Raw genomic sequence first — 12146 nt, forward strand, 5'->3', positions numbered from 1 at the left:
GTTTAATATCCCATGCAAAACTAGAAAATTTAATTAGGTAAGCCATGAATATGCAATAGTTTGGTTTAAGAGTGCTTCTTCCCCAATAGATGTATATAGAGTTCCTTCACTTGTAACATTTGTTCCGAGAAGGAACTTCAGCAAGCGTAGGGTTCCATGAATAGCTTTTAAAGGTAGAAGACGTCTATCTTCCTTTATACCCAGTGGTAGTAGTTCATGTTTTGCCAGCATAGCTTTTTCGGTTATAGTTCTGTTTGTGTGTAATATGCAGTTTGATCCAGAATTTATTCTGATAATTAAATCAAGACTGCTAAAATATAATCTATAGCTTTAAAAGCAAAAATCGAGGGGTCCCTTAAAAGCATATTTTGGGTTCCTCAGTAATTCTGCATTATAGCAATATTCCATGAAAGTATATACCAAACATGGAAATGATCTCTGCTGTACCTAAATCTCCATAAGGACACTGAAGATATAAGTTTGGCCTGTGCAGATCAGACACATATGGTCTCTGCAATGTCTTTCACAATCAGGATTCTGTACTTTGTAGATTTCTTAATAGCTGAATTTTCTTTTCAAAATTGCTGCTTTTCCTAACAGGCACAATAATTATGCCGCAGACAGATAAACAAGTATGTATTCCTCCGGAGCTTCCAGATTTGCTGAAGCAGTTTACAAAAGCTGCTATTCGAACTCAGCCTCCAGACCTGATTCAATGGTCTTCTGAGTAAGTTGAATATTTTTGCCAAATATATTTGCTTAACATCAGTATCATGCTTATTTAAAAGTTACTCAAGCCTGAATTGTATCGGTTATAGTATTTTGCATGTCAATTCTTATTTGTCCTGCATTTTAAATTAGAAATTATTCTCTCTCTCTCTCTCTCTCTCTCTCTCTCTCTCTCTCTCATACACACACACAACACACACTATCACATATTGTGCGATTTTACACACACAAAACACACACTATCACATATTGTACGATTCTAGATATATACTTAATATATACTATGCTGTAATTTTTGAGTATACTGAGTATATCCCTACTGCATCATACAGTCTAATATTTGCTATGCATCATTAAGTCTTTTAGTCAACAACATAATTGTAAATATATTATACAATTCAGACATTCGCATCCCCAAAGGGCACACCTATAAAACATCACAGATATCCTTTACATTTTTACTCGTTAATAAACTAAAGAGTTATTTTAATTTAACCCATCTATTTATTCTCAAACATGCTTTACTTTTACATTGCTTTTTAATTCATTCACCAACCAGTTTTAATTCATTCAGTAACAGAATAGTGCTTTGAATGTGCTTATGATAAAACTGGGCTTTGGGTGTGCTTGTAGTACACTAGGCAAAATATGCCAAAACAGACCAATATTTATACTATTAGCAGGGAATGCTGAGTGTTGCATGAGTATGACTAAGGCTATTAACCTACTTATTCCTTTTTTATTGTTACATTTTAAAATGTGTGCTGAATTTCTCTATGGAATTTAAAAGGAAGCTGAGTTGTATTACTTTTCTCAAAAAGCAAAAAAAAAATAGCACAAATTATTTGGAACTTATAAAAATTAGTTATGAATACATTTATTTGAGTATCAGTTATATTCATGTCAGTTTATTTCAGTAGAGTACAATGCTGGGCTTTATAAGGCAACAAAAATTCTGATACAAGCCATTTAAATTCCAGACTTTTCTTCCTAAAATTATTTCATTGTGCTGAAAATCTCATGGGCAGCCTGAGTGTCTCTTGAAAAAGTCCTCACAAGATTGTGGTAGAGAAGCACCTATGTGGTACAAGGGGTTGCTACTGGAAGAAATATATTTTCCTCCCTCTGCTTTGAATATTTCCATTTCCATTTTTGGAAGAAGTGCCTTTCCAAATTTTCAGATATATTTGTTAAATTCCTTCCTTGATTCCTGCATCATGTAAAAAGCATCTTTGAAGAGACAATCTTGATTGGAAAATATAAAATTCATGCTTCTGTCTCCCAATGCCACAATTCCAGTCCAAATAGTTCACATTTCTAGATGATGTAACTTCGGAAGAAAATAAAAGCCCAGGAGATTTTACAGCACATACCATACTTTGGGGGGGTGTCCCCCACTTTCAGTGACCTTTATTTTGTAGTATTTTATCTCCAGTAATTCTAATGTGTGTGTGGGTTTTTTGTATAATTCAATTTTCTTGAAGTACTTGATCTCTTCTACATTATTGGGTGCATTTATAATGTAGAAAGTTTCCTTCATCTTTTAACACATTTAGATCCATAACAGCATCAATACTTTCAGACCATGTTCTTTTGTTATAATATGTACTATTTATATTCACAATTTGTAAGCCACCAATCAAACTTCACTGAGATTTTTTTTTTATTATAGCTCATCCTGATCTGCAGTTAGCTGCTAAGTTGTGAAAATAGTCTTCAAAACAAAAAAACAAAAATATTAGTATATTGAACCTGATGCAAAAGATTTGAAATAAGAACAATATTTTTTAATAAGTCAACTTAATTACAAACAAGAGGAAGCATTTTGAGTGTCTAAGCAACTAATCAGCCAATGTCTCACATATATTTATGCTAAAATCTGTTGATGAAGGGAAAACACTTATTTTGTCTTTGTGTCCAGCTATTTTAATGCGATGGCCCGTGGAGAGGCTCCTCCTGTAAGAGAACGAACAGATCGAGTGCCTTTATCAAATTATGCAGAGCTTACTCCAGAGCTCTTGAAGGTCTTACACCAGAGAGTAAGAAACATCTACTTTCCATTTTGGGGCAAGAACATAAGAGATTTGAGTGTTTGTGTGTTCATGCGTCCAATTACTTTGTGTCTTTTGGGTTTTTTAAAAAATAAATTTGATTCACCTGCTTTAGAATTAATTTTAGGTGCATTGCCTTTCTTGTATACATGGTATACAAGAAATTCTAAGAGCACTGCTAAAGGATTAAACAATAGTTCATATTTAAAATATTATTTTAAAAGATTCCTAGAGTTCATTAACATTTGTTTAATATCGTCTTGTGTAGCTTTTAATATACAGTACAGGAAAGAAATTCATTTTGCAAGTTCCAATTTTGAAAAAGGAAACGCATATGACAACTCACCAAAATGATATACAACTTCGTAGGGGTTAGCAGCTCATACATAAGAACTTGATCATAACTACCTGAAAGAAATGTGGGAAGGCAGCATTCTAATGTTCTGGGCATCACATGGGTAGATACAAAGATCACTGCTCATGATCTGTACTCATTAACAGTTTGGCATTAATTTGGACCACACATATATGTGATAAAAGGGGGGAAAAAGGATACCCTGCTAGATGAGACAATGAATCTGGAAATGTTGAGCTTAAAACATGCAGCCAAAATAATTTGTAACTTTGTTTTACATTTAACCATGACCGATTCTAGCAGCAATTGTATGAGAAGTTACAAGTACAGGTAGCCCTTGACTTACAACAGTTCATTTAGTGACCGTTCAAAGTTACAACAGCACTGAAAAAAGTGGCTTTTGACTGTTTTCACACTTACTACCATTGCAGCATCCCTGTGGTCATGTGATCAAAATTCAGATGCTTGACAACTGGCTCATATTTCTGATGGTTGCAGTGTCTCGGGCTCCTGTGATCACCTTTGGCAATCTTCTGACAGGCAAAGTCAATGGGGAAGCCAGATTCACTTAATAACCATGTAATAATTATTAATAATAATAACTGCAGTGATTCACTTAACAGCTGTGGCAGGAAAAGTTGTAAATGGGGGAAAACTCGCTTAACCGACGTCTCGCTTAGCAACAGAAATTTTGGGCTCAATTGTCATACATTGAGGACTACCTGTACAATAAAACCTAATGGATGCTCAGGTAGTGAATTTAAATGGAATGGACAAAGTTTCTGTTTGGATATCTCCTCTGAAATAACATCGCATCCAAAGTAGTCCAGTGAGGCCTTTAATTTTATGATATTTGCAGCTACTTAAATCATTTACAGACATTTATACAACTTCCATAATGATATCATCACAAAACTGGTGTAATTCGATGCAAATCACATACTTGGGAAATAATGGACATTTGGGAATACCAGACAACTTCTCCATCCAAGTAGTCCATTACAAGTTTTACTGGACTTCATCTACACTCACTCGTCCTGACTGCCTGAATGTTGTTCTTTTTGTAGCTATTTCTGGAAGAAGGAATTTGTTCCCTTTACAAATATTTGGGAGAGAAAATAGAAATAATGCCTGAAGCATTTCGTGTATATCTATGACCTCCTAGTTTCTAAATCCTATGCTAATGTACATGTATAAATCTGTTTACTATTTGGTTAATCTGATTGATTTCTTCTTGGAGGAAGTAGGTAGCTTTCAGAGTTGAAAGTTTATTCAAAATCCCAATGTTCAGTCATAGACGTTCTTCCTGGAAAACTATGTAGCGCATATAGATTGCTATAGCATGTGGAAACACATATGATTCATCCTGATCAAATCTAGAAATTTTTAAAATTCTGAAAAGTTTGCAAAGCTGGCAGAGGAACTTATATATTTATTTGCTATGATACTTAACTGAAGACTGTAATTCTTATTGAGGACTACCACTGTTGCTTGATAGTTTACAAAAAATATATACCCCAAATTAAAACCAGAGTTGTTAGTAATAATTACACATATAATTAAAAAGTAAAAGCCTGTTTTTAAAAGCAAGATTTCAAAGCCTGTTAAAACTAAAAAAAAAAAGTGTCTCCGAAAGAACTGGGATTTTCCAAGTTGTCATGAACTGAACTCATAGCCACTGTAGGAAAATTCTCCCTAGGATGATTTCTGTGAATAAGGGAGGATCTTCCTAAAAACAGATGTTCTCCCAAGTCTTGTGAACCTGAAACTTATAAACTTTAAAGATAATAAACAGCACATGTTTTGCCCCTCCCACAAAATCTGCTGTAATAGTTTTAGCATTGATGTAATGCCGTCTTTGTATTCTTCCAAAGACCATCTTGAGAGTAGTATCAATTCCAATTTTTATCAGCTCCAGCTCCACGTAAAGAATACTACAATAGTTAATTTTCAAGCCAGCAACACATGGATCACCATTTTAAAATCATTTTCTTTTTAGAAGGGATATGGTTGTTATATCAACCACAGTTGATCAGAAATCTCTGGGCTGTTGTCTCTATTGCATGTGAAAAACCAAAGATGCAAATTCAAAAGTCTTTCCATATTGCATACATACTCCTTAGAAGAGAAGGTGGGGACATTCAGAACAGGGACATCTGCAATCGATCTTCTCTCAGCACCATATTTCATTCTTTCCATCTTGTTGTTTTTGGTACATTGAAAACTATGCCCCAGCAAAAGAGAGGGTCTTCTCAAATGCTAAAATAATTTTTGAGATCATACCTCAATTGATTAGTTTCATTTGCTTGGGTGAAAGAACTGCTGATCCCTCTGTCTATTTTCAGTTTGGGGCCATATTCTGAATGGACTCTCCTCCAGGCATGGGTGTCAATGATGCTAAGCCTAAACAAACAAATAAGATGACTTAGTACAGTGATGGCGAACCTTTTAGAGACCGAGTGCCCAAAAACTGCACCCCCATCCCCGTCCCCGCTCCGCCCTGCCCGCTGGGCCATCCACCACCTCCACGGCCTGCCACAGATCACCCAGGCAGCCCAGCAGCACCATGGTGGCCACGCCCTCCGCCCGGGCCCCGCAGCATCATCTACGCGCAACAGGGCGCAAGGACGGAGTCTTGTCCCTGCTGCCCAGCTACCATGTCCATTGTGCTGCTTCACGTGGGCCGTGCCTGGGGGCGACTCTCCTCTGGGGGGCTGCTGGTGAGGAGGGGGCCATGGGAGAAGGCGGGGCTGGGGCAAAAGTGCCTGTGCCCACAGAGAGGGCTCCGAGTGCCCCCTCTGGCACGCGTGTCATAGGTTCGCCACCACTGACTTAGTACATTATGTGGAGACCACTCTCATTTTGCTCATTATGGTATTTTTGTCCCATTCTTTGCTTCAAAACAGTAGTAACACAATTGCAAAAGTGATCAATGGTTACACATACATCCCAGTTTCCTTAATAATGCCTCAGTTCTGCTATCCTTACAATGCATTTTTAAAACCTTAAGAAATGCTTGCAACTATAAACCTATATTAATTTCTTCACTTATAATGGCTATTATTTCTTTTCAGGTGGGTGGGAGGCTAATTATCCATGTTGATGAACTAGCTCAGATGTGGAAGGTGCTGAATCTCCCTACAGATTTATTTGAAAGTATCATGAATGTTGGACGTTTTACTGAAGAAATCGAATGGCTCAAGTTTTTAGCTCTGGCCTGTAGCTCTCTTGGAGTTGTAAGCTTGTTTTTTTTTTTTAGTTGTTTCCTTTTCTTTTGATTTACAGCATGTTTGTAGTATTTAAATTCTCTGTAGGCGATTTGTCTGCTTTTTATAATGTAATGAATTGTACATCATAAAGACTTTTAAACACCCTTGACACTGCTTGTCCAATATTTGTTAGCATTTTAGATTTACTCAATATTCAAGACACTCCAGGAGGAGAGCCATGTTTATCTATAGAAACCCAAAATCAGAATGAACCTGGTAGCACCTTTTCTGATTAACACATCTTATTAACCAACATTTACTTTAGTGAGCTACAGTTCACTGCATCAAATGCATGGAATGGCTAAACAGATGTAGGATTTAAATTAAGATGAGGGGAGGGCATGGAAGACAGGTTGTTTATGCAGATGTATGTGACAAATGAGACAGTTTACAAATATCTCCTCACCACCACTTTATCCTGATTTAAATTCTACTTTTTGTCATTCCATAAATCTAATGAAGTAAACTTTAGTCAAGAAAGGTTATGCTTTTTAATAACATTTGTTAATCTGAAAAGATGCTTCAAGACTCCTTCTGATCAGAAATCAGGCCTCACTTGGTGGTTAGTCAGGTTGCCCAGAGCTGCTTCTATCAAGAACATCAGTTTTAATAAGGAATTTGGTCTTCAGTGAGTTATACTGAAGATGTTTATCTGTTGTAAATATGCAAAATCTTGGAAACTACAGTATATGAATTTCCAAACCTCATTTATAGTGAATTAATTAATTGTGGTTGCAAAATGAGAATTGTGCGTATGGGTGTGCGCATTAATATAAAGATATTTAAAATTAAATTGCATCCCTAAGTTTCTATCATGGTATCTATTAGTTTCTCCCAATCTTTTTGTACCTGTATCTTGTTTACACAACACTGCCCTTTATTTTCACAATAATGCTGTGTACCAGATGACCACTACAGAATCCCTAACTTGTTTCACTAGCATGTTTGGATCGTGCTGCTGGATCCCCTTGGAGGTATTGGGGGAGATGGGCAGGCCAGGGAAGTACTTGCCCTTTCACTATGGTGGATGTAGCTAATCAGAAAACAAACAAATGAAAAGCACCAAGGAAACATCTAATGCCAAAGGCCTTCATATTTATAGACTCCATTCTAGCCTTGCCTAACCCACCACAGCATTTTGAATCCCCAGGATTTTTTTAAAGGATAGCTGAATTACACATGTGACAACTACTTGCTCAGTCACTAATTCTAATAAATGGCATATCCTTTCTCTTTCTGAAAACAGACAATTGCAAAAACTCTGAAGATAATATGTGAAGTTTTATCTAACGAGAATGAAAGTGGTCCAGCTCGTATCCCTTTCAGTACTTTCCAGTTTCTCTATACTTACATTGCGGAAGTGGATGGAGAAATCTCCGCATCTCATGTCAGTCGAATGCTGAACTATATTGAACAAGAGATGTAAGTAAAACTAACATATAAGGTAAATGTCAAAGAGATGTAGCTTATGTTAGCAATAGCAGCCAACCAACGTAAGTGTGCAGTAGACGGTTTCAGGGGAATGCATATAGCTAAGTTATATGACAAATTCATTTACAGGATTGTACATAGAAACTTCACATATCAATTTGACTAATATTAAGTAGGTTCACAAATTCTTCCTGAAATTCTATTCCACTTATTTAAATAGGAAATAACTGTATAGACTGCTTCTTCTGACTGACGTGCAGATCCGTTTTTGAATGCTACTCAATAACTTGGAGAACTCTGAGCTAATCTTTTAACCCACATTTAATGCATTAGTACTCAGTGGTTGTTTTCAGCTATGCTTGTCACCTATTGCCAATCCAATTAACTTTTCGTCTGACTTTAAAATTTGCTCCAGAGGTTTGGAGGACTTCCCCAAAATAAGAGGAGGGCATGGAAGGAGAGAGGAAATAAAGGGTCCAGGAAAGAGAGTCCATATTTTGCAAGCAAAAGTTAGAATGAATAATCATCTGCTATGCAAACAAGAATTCTATCATTACACTTTCTAAAACTATTTTTGAATTGTAACTTTTTAAATCTGGCTTGATACAGAACAATGATGTTATCTAGACAGGTCTCAGTTTAGGAGATGATAGATACAGAATTCGCTACTGCTTGCCTACAGCTAAAGAGTCAAATATTCTTATATGGTCTATGCTTAATGTAGTTGTAAAATCAGTGTCCTGACACTAAATTATTTTGCTAGTTCCTAAGAAAATTTACAAAATTTATGGGTATTTAAGATCTCATAATCAGAAACTAAGAGAGAGGAATAGAGAGGAGATGGTTTCCATGCTGATATCTTGAAGTTTACATCGTTATAATTTAAAGATAAATAGCGAAAAGAGGAGACTTAGAGGATGCCAAATATTAATTAGGGGAAAACTTGCCTTGACTATAGTTCCTGATTTTTGTAAAAAAAAAAAAACTGGAATCAAAATAGTTCAGAAAGAACAAGAATGTTGCTATAACTTTATGTCAGAAATATTTAGACTGTGTGTTTCATAAGCAAGAGAACTACTAAAGCCATTTTTTCCCCATGTTTTCCATACAGCATCGGGCCAGACGGCTTGATCAAGGTGACTGATTTTACCCAGAATCCTCGAGTCAGGCTGGAGTAGATTCTCAGTACATCATACACTATCAATGTTAGATGGAGGAAGAAACAGAGAATAGAATGACTTAAACAAATAGGCCAACCTCTCAGTCACTTTTTCCCTTTGTGTCTGTTAATAAACAGTTTGGTAAAGCAACCACTAAGAAAGATGAAAACATAGATTGAGAAGGTGCCAGTAAAGTACAGTACAGTCTATTGTTAATTTTATAGTGTTTTGATATACACGCGTCCACCCAAATAAATATCACAGACTACCAAAGAATATAAACCTATTGAATATATTTGAGGTCCATCCTTCTCCCCTCTTTTTGCATTTCAAATTATCTGGCAAAAATGTTGTGAATTTCAGAAGTTTTATCTGCAGAAGAATATTAGGATTTCCCCCACAGTATCTACAGTTACAGAAAGAAAAGAGTAAACTTGGGATCAGGCTGTAAGCTTGCTTTTCTAATACTTCTAAGTGACTAATAACATTTATCCAAGTATAGTGGTTTAAAGGTTCCTCATATCTAAAACCTCTTTTATGAGTTCTCTCCATATATCAGCATTTTGAAAGGATATTATTTTATTTAAAACATTTATATGGCTGCCCCTCTTATAGTCAACTCTGGGCAGAGTTTTATAGCAACAATTGTATTGGTTTTCCCCAAGTATTTTTATGTACTGTGAAACAACAGCATATAAACAGTGCTATAGTTGTTTTCCACAGTAAATCCTTTTAACAGGTAAAACAACTTCTGATGATTTCATGCCAAAACAAACTAGAGAAGAATTAAAAAAAAACCCTTCTAAATGCTCTGGCTTAATTCACAAATTCACAACAACATTGGAATGGATTTGAGATACTGTATTGTGTTCAACTGAGTTTGTAACTATGTCTATAGATTAATATATCGTATGAATCCTGTAATTTTTGGCTTAAACAATATTTCTTAAGTTAAGCCACAGCTGAATTATGGTTTAAGTGAACAAAGAATAGGTTGAATATTCCATTCCCACAGCTTTTTTTTTCTACAGTATATCTTTTACAAATTGGCAATATAAGGGACTATGAATACAGGTAGTCCTTGACTTATGATCACAATTACACCCAAAATTTAAGTGAGACATTTATTAAATGAATTTTGTCCTATTTCATGACCTTTCTTACCATAGTTGTTAAGTGAATCACCGCATGTTAAATTAGTAACATAATTGTTAAGTGAATTGGCTTCCCCATTGACTTTGCTTGACAGAAGGTCACAAAAGGGGATCACATGACCCTGGGACACTGCAACCATCATAAACATGAGTCAGTTGCCAAGCATCTGAATTTTGATCATATGACCATGGGGATGCTGCAACGGTCATAAGTGTGAAAAACAATCATAAGTCACGTTTTTCAGTGCCATTGTAACTTTGAGCAGTCACTAAATGAATTGTTGTAAGTTGAGGACTACCTGTAATCAGCTGAAAATGAAAAGATTGAACAGTTTTCCCCTAGGTTTTAGGAAAGCAGAATTATAGGTCTATTGGGGTTTTGCCTTTTGTCTTCTATAAGAGATGTGGTGTTAAAACAGCTATAATAATTGTGTTTTATGCATAAATTAATCTTTTTATGCAATCTTGGGGATCAGCAAAGTTTTTCTTTTCTAGAAATCAAAATATTTTGGATTTGGTACAGAAAGATATATATCTCCTGCTTTACTGAAAAGGACTATGTTTCCATGGTATATGGCATCATATAAGATATTCCACCTTTATGGTGAGCACATGAATTTTAGACCTTACCCTCTGAAGACTGGTACCTGTGTCTTCCTTATTAAAAAAGGCACTGACATTTGATATAGCCTAATATCTGGCCATATTAGGTATATCATTGGTGTGTCACTTTCATGCTATTTTAAACAAGTGTTTTGCTTCATAATAAAGTGACAATAACAATGGTAATGTTTCTACAGCTGAGAATTGTGCCATCTTAGATTTTAAACTGGAAATAGTGGATTTGTTCCCAAGGTATCTATTGTAATAATCTCCAACTGTTCTATCACCTTTTGGTATCAGTATTTCAGACTATACTCAGAGACTTATATCCCTATCTTTACTCCCAGAAAGCTGCCTCTATTCCATTGAGCACAAAATCTTGGAGGACAGCGATGCTGTATGCAGGGATGTTCTCTCAAAACTATTTCCTCACTAACACTAACATCTTTCAGTATTCACCAATCATTGACAGGATATAAAGCCTGTCCTCCTTCATGCTATTTTGGACAACAATTACTGTATAATGCTGTAAGATGCAGTGAAGGACTAATTAATAAAGAGCTTAATGGCACTATACACAATTTTCTTGTTTGGAGGGAGTGGATCTTGGCCAGATACAACCTGATGGGTGTCTGCTGGGCCGCCCCATTATTTCTACTTATGGCACCAGCTTGCATTTGCTTTTCAAAATCAATTGCTGAAGAAAGGGAACAGTGTCAGCAAATATCTACTGGTACTGTTTTAAGTTTTTGATGTTGAAATGTCACCTCTACTGATTCTTCATTCCTTTCCTTGGGATATTTCATTCACATTAGGTCCTCCCTAAATGGTGAGTCTGAGTTGCTAAATCACACACATTTGTGCTCCTGCCGATGCCTGATCAGATTCCATGGTCTGCTAGTAATGGGCAGTCAGTAATGAAAGATTCCTCTGTTTGCAAAAAGCAAAATTGCTTAAGTCAAACTTAATTCTTAGTGACCTCATGGACACATCCCTGCAGTTCAGATGTGCTTTATCACTACATTGTTCCAGAATGTTTTTTCAACTTTCCAGCCTGCAGCTCCATTGCCAGGTATTTGCCCATCCACAGGATAACCAGAACTAACCTGCTTAATCTTTCAGAAGTTAAACATTAGTAAACATTGGTTGTATTTAGATGGGGAATTCCAGTGTTGTTGGGAAGTTGAAAAAATATTCCCCAAAATGGCAGTGTCAAACTAATTTCCTAATGCTGTCAAGGAATCCACATGGATATGGTCACTAGGCATCCAGCTTGATATGAGGGCACATTTAACTTTTGAACACACCGTTTTGTTCCAAACTTGCCCCCAAAACCTCAGGTTGGTGTCCCAAAGAAATATGAAGAAAAATATTTTCTGATCATTTAATTTTTT

At 36.0% G+C, this 12146-nt stretch overlaps 1 protein-coding gene across 1 annotated transcript; it reads left to right on the top strand.

Moving 5' to 3' along the window:
- The first annotated feature begins 611 nt into the window (after nt 1-611).
- Nucleotides 612-9070, top strand: LOC107288932 (ropporin-1). The gene is made up of 5 exons (XM_015817603.1): nt 612-727; nt 2651-2768; nt 6210-6371; nt 7651-7826; nt 8947-9070. Exons 1-5 carry the CDS (start codon nt 612-614, stop codon nt 9011-9013), a joined length of 639 nt encoding a protein of 212 aa, XP_015673089.1. The 3' UTR covers nt 9014-9070.
- The last annotated feature ends 3076 nt before the right edge of the window (nt 9071-12146 follow it).

The sequence above is a fragment of the Protobothrops mucrosquamatus genome, unplaced genomic scaffold (assembly GCF_001527695.2).
Source record: "Protobothrops mucrosquamatus isolate PMUCROS unplaced genomic scaffold, P.Mucros_1.0 scaffold606, whole genome shotgun sequence".
NCBI classification, from domain to species: Eukaryota; Metazoa; Chordata; class Lepidosauria; order Squamata; family Viperidae; genus Protobothrops; species Protobothrops mucrosquamatus.

Bases quoted from the DNA above. Each gene is read 5' to 3' on its own strand.
- LOC107288932 (XM_015817603.1), top strand. From the start codon at position 612: ATGCCGCAGACAGATAAACAAGTATGTATTCCTCCGGAGCTTCCAGAT. The intron at 728-2,650 runs GTAAGTTGAATA...CTTTGTGTCCAG, and splicing joins CTGATTCAATGGTCTTCTGA to CTATTTTAATGCGATGGCCC. The intron at 2,769-6,209 runs GTAAGAAACATC...ATTTCTTTTCAG, and splicing joins TGAAGGTCTTACACCAGAGA to GTGGGTGGGAGGCTAATTAT.